Source organism: Cebus imitator, unplaced genomic scaffold (genome assembly GCF_001604975.1).
Source record: "Cebus imitator isolate Cc_AM_T3 unplaced genomic scaffold, Cebus_imitator-1.0 Scaffold39, whole genome shotgun sequence".
Classification (NCBI taxonomy): domain Eukaryota; kingdom Metazoa; phylum Chordata; class Mammalia; order Primates; family Cebidae; genus Cebus; species Cebus imitator.
In genome coordinates, this window is record NW_016107354.1 from 4,531,804 (window position 1) to 4,544,831 (window position 13,028).

At 41.5% G+C, this 13,028-nt stretch overlaps 1 protein-coding gene across 6 annotated transcripts in view; it reads left to right on the top strand.

The window, feature by feature from the left end:
- Positions 1–10,909: 10,909 nt before the first annotated feature.
- PDE3B (phosphodiesterase 3B) overlaps positions 10,910–13,028 on the top strand; it is a 204,505-nt gene continuing 202,386 nt past the window's right edge. For 5 of the 6 annotated variants that reach the window (XM_017525604.2, XM_017525607.2, XM_017525609.2 and 2 more), the window contains exon 1: positions 10,920–12,239. In XM_017525604.2, the coding sequence (XP_017381093.1) occupies positions 11,262–12,239 (978 nt within the window). In that variant the 5' untranslated portion in view covers positions 10,920–11,261. Of the gene's footprint in view, positions 12,240–13,028 lie in introns of all 6 variants that reach the window. The other variant, XM_017525608.2, reaches the window with a different exon arrangement.

The window sequence follows — 13,028 nt, forward strand, 5'->3', positions numbered from 1 at the left end:
ATCAGTCATATTGGATTAGGGCCCCACCCTTAGGACTTAATTTAACCTTAATTACATCTTTAAAGGCCCCATTTCCTAACACAGACACATTGGGGTTAGGGTTTCAACATAGGAGTGTTGAATGAACACAGTTCAGCTCATAGCACTCATCATTAAGTATGTCCAAATCCATTCCAGGGTCTGTTCAAAACAATGCTGGTCTACCTCAGGACAATGTGGTTCCTAGATCGCCAGCCTCAGGGTTACTTGATGTGCTCAGTAGAAATGCAGATTCCTCAGTCCCATCTGAAGTTTAATGAATCAGAATCTCTGGGATTAGCATTCAGCAACAGCATTTTTATCATCTGGGTAAAAGTTATCTGGATGATTCTTGTGTACTGAAGTTTAACAATTACTGATGTAATGGAAAGCACATAGAGCTTTGGAGTTCCATTTCCTGGGTTCAAATCCTGGCTCTACCAACTACATACTAGATGTGTAATCTCTGACAAATTACTTAATATTTCTGCCCTACCAATTACTTAATCTTAATTTTCCCATGTGTTGTAAAAATGAGGATTATTATTTCTACCTGTAGATTGTTGTGAGGATTAGAATAAGAGGCTTAGAGGACCTCGCATGCTGTAGTTGCTTCATAATATTTTTATTATCATTCTTGAACTTTATTTTCTGATAAAACAATGATTCCATGAACACGTTCATATTTATGCCTTTTTCTTCCTTGCAATGTCATCCTCTCTTATATCTAAATCCTACCTATCCTTTAAGACAGATTTTAAATCTCATCTACTTTATGTCACCCTTCCTGATCCCCACTGTGATTTGGCTATCTTTTAGGACAAGGGTCCTCAACCCCCAGATTGCTACTGATCCATGGCCTGTTAGTAACCGGGCTGCACAACAGGAGGTGAGTGGCAGGCGAGTGAGATTACCGCCTGAGCTCCACCTCCTGTCAGATCAGTGGTGGCATTAGTTTCTTATAGGAACACAACTCTTATTGTGAACTGCACATGAAAGGGATCTAGACTGCATTCTCTGTCTAATGCCTGATGATCTGAGGTGGAATGGTTTCATCCTGAAACCATCCCTGCTGGTCTGTGGAAAAACTGTCTTCCACAAAACCAGTCCTTGGTGCCAAAAAGGTTAGGGACTGCTGTTTTAGGATATTCCATTTTGTATTATAGTTATATTTGTATGTCTTGTTCCCCACTGACCATTTACAACTGATTATATCCCAACACATGCACACACACATGCAACACACAAACACATGCAACACATACTTTTCAAGGGTAGCTAGAACAGTGCTTCAATTAATAAATATTTGCTGAATGGAAACAAAGGGGATATATTTTTTTCAAGGTGAAGATACCACTTAATTCTTCATAAAATGTAGGCTTTTTTTTTTTTTTAAGCGATTTTTGTATTTTTTGTAGAGACAGGATTTCACTATGTTGCCCAGGTTGGTCTTGAGCTTCTGGCCTCAAGTTATCCTCCCACCTTAAGCCTTCTGAAGTGCTGGGATTACAGGCATGAGCCACTGTGCCTAGCCAAAATTCAGGCTTTCTATGCCCATAATACAAGAAGTAGTAGCTCATGATTTAGGGGCTGGTAGTATACAAGAAAATTTGAAACAGAATTTTGACAAATGTGAATGTATGCAGGGATTAAGCTAATATGTCTCTTCATTCTTATATACCAATAAGTAAACAGAAGTGGAGCCTTTAGTTATTACTATGAACATGTGGCTAGAGAAACTTCCTGCAATGTGCTCCTCTGGAAGAGTAAAGAGCTTGAGAGCGAGATTGATGAAGGATGAAAGAATTTTGATTGTTAGAGAAACTTGGAGCCCACAGTTTATTTTGAAATTATTTTTAGTAAAGATTTAGTCAGGTTCATTCCTATGAAGGTTTAGAAATGTCTGGTCTATTTTATAGCACAATAAAACCTCATGGTTTCCTGGTTGGCTGGTATTTGTTTAAAGAGAGTGGATTGCTGGTCTGGACAACATTTGAGAGGCTATAATGAGAGGAAATCTGATGTAAACCTTTTCACCTGTAAAAAGGAGGGTCTCTAAGGAATAAAATCAGCCGTAGTCATGAAGTTTACTGGTTATATAGTCATAGTTTTGATTTGTTTAAAGTGTTGTTCATCCTTTGAAACATGATTACACACCCCAAAATACAGTATTAAAGCCCTGAATTTACATAAGGGTTCTTGTTATTTTTCACAGTTTGCACTTACATTTAATATAGTTACCAAAGCACCAAACCATGCTAGAGAGTTGTCACTGGGACCAGTCCAAGCATAATTCTAGTGAAGACTGATGTTAGGTTAAGAACTGGAGCACTGCAGTTAATCCTGGTTATTTAGCAGGAAAACGGCACAAAGCTCTTGCTTTTCTCTGAATTATCTGACTAGACATTAAAAAAATTCTCTAAATGTACGAGTCTTTATTTTTCTTTTCATTAGTAAATCTAGTTGTTTGTTTACTATTTCCAGAGCTGGTAAGAACATAGTGATTTTAAACAAAAAATGTTGAATAAGACCATTTCAATGATCTTACCATCTGAATCTTTTCAAAAGGGAGATTTCCCACTGACTTCAATTTAATCAGAATAAGTTTATATGACACATTAAAGCTAGATAACAACTGTTTAGTTATTTTAACCTCTAAGAGCTATGCTAGACATTTATATTTGTTTCTGTATTACATAGAATCTGTAGCCTCACTGTCATATTTTTTACTCTTTTATTTGTAGGATACCACTGTGAATACAAATAAGTGTTGGTTTATCATACCTATTTCTAGAAATGTAGGGAACACTGTAGGTAGTATACCATTAAGGGAATCTATTATTTTAAACATATTTTTTTTACGCAAGAGAAAAGCTGGCATAAGTGTACTTTGTATTGTATCAATAAACTATTCAAATTTTCTTTTTACACTAAAACTAACTAAATAATGATGAAACTAAAGGTAAAGCTTTTTCCTCACTAAACTTTCTAGAATGAAACTTTTTTTTTCTTAATATCAAAATGAGTATTAATCTATTCCTCAATCTACTGCAATCTGGCTTCTGCCCCAACTGTGGCAACTGTTCCACATAAGGTTGACAACAAAACTTATCATTGTCAGGTTTCACTGACATCCGTGGATACTTTCTTTTCCACACCTTTTTAGAATGTGGTATTTTATGTTTTTTGGTCAACCTTCTGGAAACTTCTTCATTTTGGTTTGTGACACCACTCCTGTCTGATTCTCCTTCTAGCTTTCTACTTCCTTTTCAGTCATTCTTTTGAACAATTCTTTAGCTCCTTATCCCTTATATGTTAGTATTCCTGAGTTCCAAAACAAATCCTCTTCTCTTCTCACACTATATACTCTCATAGAGGATATCTCTTTTTCTCCCAGGGTTCTACTTCTCCACATATACCATATGTTTCCAGTCTATACCTCTATCCCAGATTGTTTTCTCGAGCTTCAGACTCATACATCCAATGTCCAAGAAACATTCCCACTTGGATTCAATCTGTTCGAAAGCAAATCCATAATCTTTACTCTCAGTTATTCCTCTAGTAGTTCTTTTCCTGTTCAATGGTTTCAAGATACTCTAATCACCTACGCTAGACCTGTCTCCTTTTCCCCATTCCAATTCTATGGAATTGATCAGAAAGTTTTATAGCTGTTATTAAATCAATTAATTCTTCCTTTCCAAATGTACTACCTACTGCCATTGGCTTACAGAACTTTATCTTTCATTTGGCCAATTATAATGGTTTCTTAAGTGATTTTCCTAGCTTTGATCTTAACGTTATTTCAAACTACCAGCACTGAGTTTTGAAAACAATTAAATTGCAATGAAATACAATAAAAATTGATCATGGCTTCTCCCTCCTTTAAAATGTTTAACAGTTCCTTATCACCTACAGAGTCAAGTCCAGGTTTCTCAGAGTGGCCTATAGCGCTTCCCATGATTTGGCTTCCACCTATCTATCCATTTTTCCATTCCCATCTTCTCTCCTCCACAAATCATACCAACTTGTTTACAGTTCCGGAAATGTGCATGATGCTTCACACCTCCATGGCTTTGCAATACTGTTCTTTGTCTGGAATATTCTCCCTACTCCTTGTTCACCTGGGAAGCTCCTATTCTTCAATACCTAGGTTAGTATCTCCTCATCTGTGAACTACTCCATGTCCTACAACTGTACCTGGTAAGAACTCTGTTAGAGCATTTTGAACTGTACTGCATTTGTTTACTTGTTTTCTCTTTTACCAAACTGAGGGCAGGGACTATGCCTTATTCATATTTGTACCTTTAGTATCTGGGTAGTGTCAAGTACATACTGAATAAATGAATACATGTTTGCAAACATAAATCTCTTCTTGTCTTCACTGTGTTTAATGCTATTATGAATAAAATTGGTTAGGGCTTAATTTTTTTTTTCTGTTTCTCCATGTTACAACATGTAGGCCCTAAATCAACAACTTTTCTGCAGAATGAGATCTAAGATATGTAATACCATGAAATTAAGATAATAATATATATTAATTTCTTAAAATTTAATATATAAAATATTTCTGCTTTTATAGTAATTAGAACAGAGGCATTAAAACCCCTTCAGCATTTGCTTTTTGATGAAAGAGAGCTAATTTATCTACTTGATTGTATGGTTAAAAGGCAGACTTAGTTGAATAAAATAAAATTGAAAGCAAGCCTTAAAAATAGTTGAACAGGGCCAGGCACGGTGGCTTACTCCTGTAATCCCAGCACTTTGGGAGGCCAAAGCTAGCAGATCACCTGATGTCAGGAGTTCGAGACCAGCCTGGCCAGTATGGTGAAACCTCATCTCTATTAAAAATACAAAAATTAGCCGGGTGTGGTGACAGGCAGCTGTAATCTCAGCTACTTGGGAAGCAGAGGCAGGAGAATCACTTGAACCCGGGAGGTGGAGGTTGCAGTGAGCTAAGATTACACCATTGCATTCCAGCCTGGGCAACAGAGTGAGACTCCTTGTCAAAAAAAAAAAAAAAAAAAAAAAGAGTTGAACAGATAATATAATATGCAGATCTCCTTGGAAAAACTCATATTTAATAGAATCCTGTGAAGTCCTGAAGGGATGTGGGAGGGTAAGAAAAAGATAGATGTAAGAAAAATAAACAAATTTACATTTGCTAAGCATCTACTCATTGTTAGTAACCTTACATGTGTAATTTAATTTAATCCATAATAACAACTCTTTAAGAGGTAGACATTGTAATCCCCATTTCATAGATGAGGTAGGTAACATGAGACATTAAGTAACCTCCAAGGTCATGTAGCTACAAATGGCAACTAGATCAGAATGATGCTAAAGTTTCCTTCCTTCATACCATGCTGCCTGGCCTTTCAAATGAAGTTCTCAGAGCTGCTGTGCTGCTGTGCACAGCTTAGTAACACACACAAAGCCACATTATTTGATCCTATTTGCAATGATCATATGTAGGTGGTTCACTTAGCAGTTAATAGTAATACAACTGTATTTCCAATTCCATGCTCATTAAAAATTTTTTAATGAAAAGAATAGTTTCACACTTTTTGATTATGCTAATGAACTAGATGAATCCTTTTGAGCTCCTCTTGCAAAACTGCATGAGTACATTTTAAGTAGGCTTAAATAGAGAAAGCATACTTCTAAATTTTTTTTTTGTTGTTGTTGCTGTGCTCCACTGGTTGGCTCCATTTGGAATCCAGAAATGACTGCTTTCTGGGGGAAAAGGCAGTTTGCTTTTGCTGCCTCCTGTAGATTGCTTGGCCTGGCAGTTTGTCACTTTCCTGGGCAAGTATCCAGTTTGTGGTAGTGAGGTGGTTTTGTGGCAGAACTCCACAATTAACCACAAGTTCAGTGTCAACGGTAGGCTGCCACCGTCGTGGCTGTGATCCTTCAGATCTGCTGGGATAGCCAGAGGTGAAGAAACTCCTGCTTGTCTAGGGAGGGAACAAGAAAGCTTGGAAAGAGTCTGCATTGCTGTTTATTGTTCAAGGTTCAGGTTTTAGATTTAGAACAAAAAATCCAGGACGTTTCAGGCTAATAGTTATAGATTTAATACTTTTACCAATTGTTATATTTTAAAATTATAATAGTAAATTTGTGTCAGAGATACAACTGTTGCTGTGAAAACTTGAAACAGAAAGAGGAAAATTCTTAAAGTACTAGAATATATGCTTTCACAGTAAAAGAATCCAGGTACCGTCACTTGAGTTAAAATAAAAAATGACCCACACACCTCTGAAACATTTATTTTATGTTGAAAATGATATACAACATAAAGACATGTATAATTTTTTTTGTAAATCTGAGAAAAAGGGTTCTTTTAGTGATTTGGTACAAACGAATGTTAAGAAAAATTTTTTTGATAATATGAAAACTTTTTTCTATTATATTCGAAGTTTTCTATTAAAATTCATTGACTAATAAAGCCAAAAAAATCAAAGGAAATACAGTTAAAATCTGATTAAAATAGTTTTGAGAGATATAAACACACTTGAAAAATTCTGAGAACTTGCTGTAGGCTAAATACTGTGTTAGGCATGAAGATTGAGCTAAGATTGAATAAGACAATTCTTGTTTGAAGAATATATTGCAGAGGTAGCCATATAAATAAACAAATATGATAGCAGAACATAAACCTTTATGTAACAAATTCCAATTCCATTAGTAGGGCAACACCATCTCTGTAGCCCCCTCATTCCTTACACTTAAGCCATGGGATACTTGAGTTATCCAAATGCACTACAGTTGCATTCCTCCAGAATTTTGCACTGTTTCCTTCCTTTGCGCAGATTATCTTTTCTCCTTACTTTACTTAGGTAACTTCTATTCACCTTTTAATATCAAGCCTAGAAATCACTTTCTCTGAGTCCCCCAGAGCATTACTCCTTACCTGCTACTCCTACTGTAGATTGGGTTCCTGAGCTCCCAGAGTACACTGAGGCTTATTACCTCAATGTCACAGCTCCTGTTACATAAAAGCTCCTGTCTAGCTTTCATTAGACTAAGGAAGCACACCTTCACCATTATATCTTTGTCATCTAGCACACTGTCCAGCACAACACCAGGCACATAATAAATACTGAATGAATGAATGCATTTATTAACGGACATAGATTAAATGCTGGTGGAGGAGGGTTGGTACTTAGGAGAACTGAAGAAGTAAAAGAAGTTAGGAAATTACAGAGATGAAAGAGAGGTCAGGGGAAAGAGGAGAGAGATTAGAAGACAGCCATTTGGACAGATGCTGGGGAGATAAAGAATACTGTAAGAGAGAGAAATGGAACTAGAAGAATGAGAAATAAACTGTGAGAACAAACTGAGACAACCACACAGTGGGGGCACTCTAGAATAAAATGACTTTCTTTTTTAATTGTCCTAACACATTGTTCTCAACAGTTCTTAATCAGATATTTATTCTTTTGTGCTATTTAATAGTCTATGGGCATACACTCTATCTCCCAGATAAAGCTGCAGCTCCAAGAAAGCGCTAAAGCAACTGATATAATTTTAAAAAATGTTCCAAATAGAATTTAGCACAAAGCTCTGCATATAGTGGGCACTAAACAGCCACTTGTTGAAAGGAACTAAAAGAGTGAATCAAAACGAGGCTCAGATTCTGAGATGAGTATTAGCTGGAAGGAACATAGGTATTGTTAACATACTTGGGCAACAGAGTTGCCATTTCACCAGGAAAACAATGATCCTTTCTATGCTAGAGAAAAGCTTGTCTAGCATTTTTTTTTTTTTTTTTTTTGAGACGGAGTTTCGCTCTTGTTACCCAGGCTGGAGTGCAATGGCGCGATCTCGGCTCACCACAACCTCCGCCTCCTGGGTTCAGGCAATTCTCCTGCCTCAGCCTCCTGAGTAGCTGGGACTACAGGCACACGCCACCATGCCCAGCTAATTTTTTTGTAGTTTTAGTAGAGACGGGGTTTCACCATGTTGACCAGGATGGTCTTGATCTCTTGACCTTGTGATCCACCCGCCTCGGCCTCCCAAAGTGCTGGGATTACAGGCTTGAGCCACCGCGCCCGGCCTGCATTTTTTTTAAATATAAGGCTGTAAATGTGAATTATTTAATTATTTGAAAAACCTTATAAGGTTTTGCATACATCTTCAGGGATTACTCTAGTTTTATCAATTTGGAATCTCAATGATACTGGTTAATTAACTGGCTATTTCTGAGTTTCTTTGATATTTAAAATTTGTCAGATCACTTTTATCCTGAGAAATTAGAAAAAAAGAAATACACAGGGGCTTGCATTATCTTAAAATTACTTGAGAGCTGGGTGGTAAGGCCCAGGATCCCATGTCATGGTAAACCAGGAGAGTGGAAAGATGCACTAAGAAGTGGGGATATCATGGGTCAAGACATGAGGGAAGGCAGTCAGGTAAAATGAGGCTGGGGTAGAGCACTGAGAGAAGTCAAAGGCATACTGTGACTTTAGGATTTTTTCATGACAGATAATGGTCATAAATTGTTGAACCTAAAGAACTAAGTAATTTTATTGGTTGTTTAAGTTTGGCAAGGGAATAATTAAATAATTTGACCTCTAAGAAATGCAGCCTAGTAATAATCTTTGACAAAGACTGTAAACAGAGAAGGGAGTTGCTATAAACATAGCTAGCTCATTCTTTTTGTGCATATTTTTAGTTAAGTAAACTTCTGATGGTCTTTGGTCACGTCCTTACATTTTATTTTAGAATTCTGTCAGGTGCTGGGTTGGCCTTCAGACGGATGCACTCTGACTATGGGTTATTGAAAGAGTTGGGGTGTTAGCCTTATAAAAACCTAAATAACAGCTAAAAGAAGGCTAAAGAATTGGGAAGTCAGACAATTTTGTGAAGAGGCCTTTGGATTTTATTTTTCAGAAAACAGTCTTTTGATACAATCCCTTTATTTTTACTTGTCAACACGGAGAGTTTGGTTTAGTTTGGCAGTATAATAATATAAAAGATTGCTCTTGGCAACCTGAAAGGTGAGTCTTAAGAATGCCTATATATTTTTGGCATACAGAAATGAGAGCTTTTTGAGACTAGAAGGGATTTCAAAGGTTATCTAAGTTAGATTGCTTCATTTCACATTTGAGAAGAATAAGGCCAGTAAAAGTTACAGGACTGTTTAATGTCAGGGTATGAATGGCTAGACCCAGACAAAAACTCACAAAGCTGGATTCTACTCCCCTACTGTTTCCATGACCATGCCAATCCTACTTTAGATGACAACTTCAGATTAAATGCACACACACGCACAACTACATATATACATACATATACACACACACCTTTTAATCTGAATTTGTTCTAATTTTCAAATCAATTTATTATTTCCTATGGAATTTATAATGGGAATTTCAGTAATGCTGCTGCTAGTTTTGTTATGCCCTTCTATACAAGCTCAAAATGTATCCATTGTTTTTCACTTTAGTCTTTTAACTGGTGGTAATGAGTTCTATGCACATCATATAAAAATGCGTTTGCTGAGTTTTGCTGAAATGAGCATTTTTTTTTTCCTTTCAATTGTCATGGGGATAAAAAGATCTTATGAATTTTTATCTTTTAGGACAAGCATTTGGGTAATCAATCAGAAAAGAAAAAGCAAAGGAAAGGGAATTCTGGAACGTTTTCATTTTGGTCAAATTCTTGCGCTACATTTCTCAGTGACTTTTGCTATGCATGTGAACTATAATCATACACGAAAATGGTCTGTTTTAGGTCATGGCTGTGGGCAGAGATTAATTGGTGAAAAATGGGCCTGTTTGTGGGATTTCCCACACAGTAAGGTTTCTCATCTCCCTGGAAAAATGTGGAATTAGCTCTTTGAGAAATGCAGTCCGGTCATGAGGTTGAAACGAGAGCTTCGGGAGGGAGACACAGTTCACTCTCTAAGGCAGTTACGATTGGTTAGATTCCAGAGCAGTCCCTTTGGTGTAGCAAAGTTCTTTTCTTCTCACTTTCAAGTCCTTGTTTCCTAACGTTGCTAGTTTCACCAGTACTTCACAGATAGCATCTTATTTGGCTTCTTTCAAGGCCAGCTGATCCAAACTGGGGAGTGGTCTTGGAGAGGATTCCTAGTTCTCCCCACTCCTCCATCTAGAACATGCTGTTACAGTGAAAAGGCCTTCAATTTGGACAGACCGCTTGCGACAGCAAATCTGTGCTATGTGGAAGGAGATACAAGACGTGAACCAGTAGGTATGTATAGCAAGGGTGCAAAGTGGAAGACGAGACGTCAGTTCCTCGCCTGTGAAGATGGATGGATCTTGAGCAACATTCCCAGAGTGCACTCCACGTGCATGCTCCTCCTTAAGAACCACTGCAAAGATCCTGGGCCTGCTGCATGGCCCAAGAATCCACGCTGCTTTTGAGGCCAGGTCTAGCCACAGTGATCAGGGTTTCTTCGCCATAGCCTCGGTGGTGGCTGGCCCTCATCTGGTCAGTCTGAGGACCCACCCTGAATGGGACTGAAGTTAGAGACAGCTCCCTTCCCCTTCCACCCTTAGCTTGGCATCCTCACTAAGCACACCCCTTGGGGACCACAAACGCCCTTTCCAGAATACCCCAGTAGTGACCTTTGGGAGTCTGGCTGGGTGTCTGACTTACCCTCAAAGGGAACCCGCACGCCTGGGGTCCCAGGATGGCGGGCTTGCCCCTCCCGTTCCAGGAAGACCTCGTCCTTTGCTCTCAGTCCCGGCCTGTCTTCGGACTGCTGCCGCCGCGCTCTCCACCGCCTGGGCACACAGGGTCGGCAGGGTCCCGGGCTCAAGTCCCTGTTGGGCGCCGCGGCGCCGGTGGCGGCGGGACAAGGCGCGAGCGCGCCCTGGGCGCGCGCCCGGCCGCGACAGACACGGGGGAGGAGCGCCCGCCCGCCGCTTGCGCGCCCAACGGACCAGGCTGGGGCAGTGAGGTAACTGTTGCAGCCAGCGGAGCTGGGAGGCGACACCAAGTCTCCAGTCCGGAGAGGTGCCCGAGGGAAAAGGACGCGGCAGCACAACGGGTCCCGGAGAGAAGCCCCTTGCGTCCCTCTCTTCAGCCAGTATGTCCCGGAATCCGCCGCTACCCAGTCCGCGCGGCGGGGATTCCGGGCCGAGGCGGCGGGCGCAGCCCTGACGCGTTGTGAGTCGGGGGCGCCCCGGACGCTGGGGCTGGGGTCTGGGAACGCGAGCAGCCGTTACGGTACGAACGGGGTGTGCTGAACCCCGTGACCACCCCCGGCCCCGGCCATGAGGAGGGACGAGAGAGACGCCAAAGCCATGCGGTCCCCGCAGCCGCCGGATGGGGCTGGCTCGCCCCTCGAGAGTCTGAGGAACGGCTACGTGAAGAGCTGCGTGAGCCCCTTGCGGCAGGACCCTCCGCGCGGCTTCTTCTTCCACCTCTGCCGCTTCTGCAACGTGGAGCTGCGGCCGCCGCCGGCCTCCCCCCAGCAGCCGCGGCGCGGCTCCCCCTTCGGCCGGGCGCGCCTCTCGCTGGGCGCCCTGGCCGCCTTTGTCCTCGCCCTGCTGCTGGGCGCCGAACCCGAGAGCTGGGCTGCCGGGGCCGCCTGGCTGCGGACGCTGCTGAGCGTGTGTTCGCACAGCCTCAGCCCCCTCTTCAGCATCGCCTGTGCCTTCTTTTTCCTCACCTGCTTCCTGACCCGGACCAAGCGGGGACCCGGCCCGGGCCGGCTCGGCGGCTGGTGGTGGCTGCTGGCGCTGCCCGCCTGCTGTTACCTGGGGGACTTCGTGGTGTGGCAGTGGTGGTCTTGGCCTTGGGGGGAAGGCGACGCAGGGTCCTCGGTCCTGCACACGCCCCCAGAGGCGGCGGCGGGCAGGTTGCTGCTGGTGCTGAGCTGCGTGGGGCTGCTGCTGACGCTCGCGCACCCGCTGCGGCTCCGGCACGGCATCCTGGTGCTGCTGCTGGCCAGCTTCGTCTGGTGGGTCTCCTTCACCAGCCTCGGGTCGCTGCCCTCCGCCCTCAGGCCGCTGCTCTCCGGCCTGGTGGGGGGTGCTGGCTGCCTGCTGGCCCTGGGGTTGGATCACTTCTTTCAAATCAGGGAAGCGCCGCTTCATCCTCGGCTGTCCAGTGCCGCCGAAGAAAAAGTGCCTGTGATCCGACCCCGGAGGAGGTCCAGCTGTGTGTCGCTAGGAGAAACTGCAGCCAGTCACTATGGCGGTTGCAAAATTTTCAGGAGACCTTCGTTGCCTTGCATTTCGAGAGAACAGGTATGTTACCCGGAAAGCGAGGTCTGGTACGCCAGCGGGTTCGGGTTGACCGCTGCAGTTTCTGAGTTGAATTCGCTTATTTGAAAGCATGTTAACTTTCGGAATGGAAAAAGGTTGGGGGTAGGGGGAGGAAATACTGTTTTATTCAGGAAAGGATTCTTAAAATGCAGGAAGCCTTTTAAAAATGCAGAAGCAAGTACCTTTTGTCACTGAATAGACATGAAATAACTGCTAGTCACATTGCACTTTTTAAGGACTGTTTATGCAGTAGATGAGTTCGCAGAAGAATGAGGTGAATCATTTGTGGTTGAATAGGTTGATTACTCCCGCTTTTGGCATACTCTGATGTATATCTTTTTGGTGGCATTTATCTGTTTGCTGTTATAATAATGCCTGCCCAAAGATAACATACAGCCTTTAGAATGAGGAGATATATCTGTGAGTTTTAATAAGTGTGGTTTCGTTATTGTTGATAATCGAGAGGAAAAATCTGAGATTTTGTCGTTACAAGAACAGTAATGAGCTTTAGAAATGCGACTTACTAATTTAGATGAAAAGACAGCAGTGTCGGTGAATATAGTGTTTTCCAGACTAATTCAAGGTTCTTTGTATTCGTTGCGTAATTAGGAGAATGTTTTAACAATTTAAACTTTAAATTTAGTAATTTCTGGAAAGATGCCAAAAGCATTTCTATTTTTTCTCCCATAGGTTTACATAGTTTTGTTTTTTAAAAGAGATTGAAATCCTCATCAGCAAATGAGTTTACTTTTTTTTTTTTTTTTTTTTTTT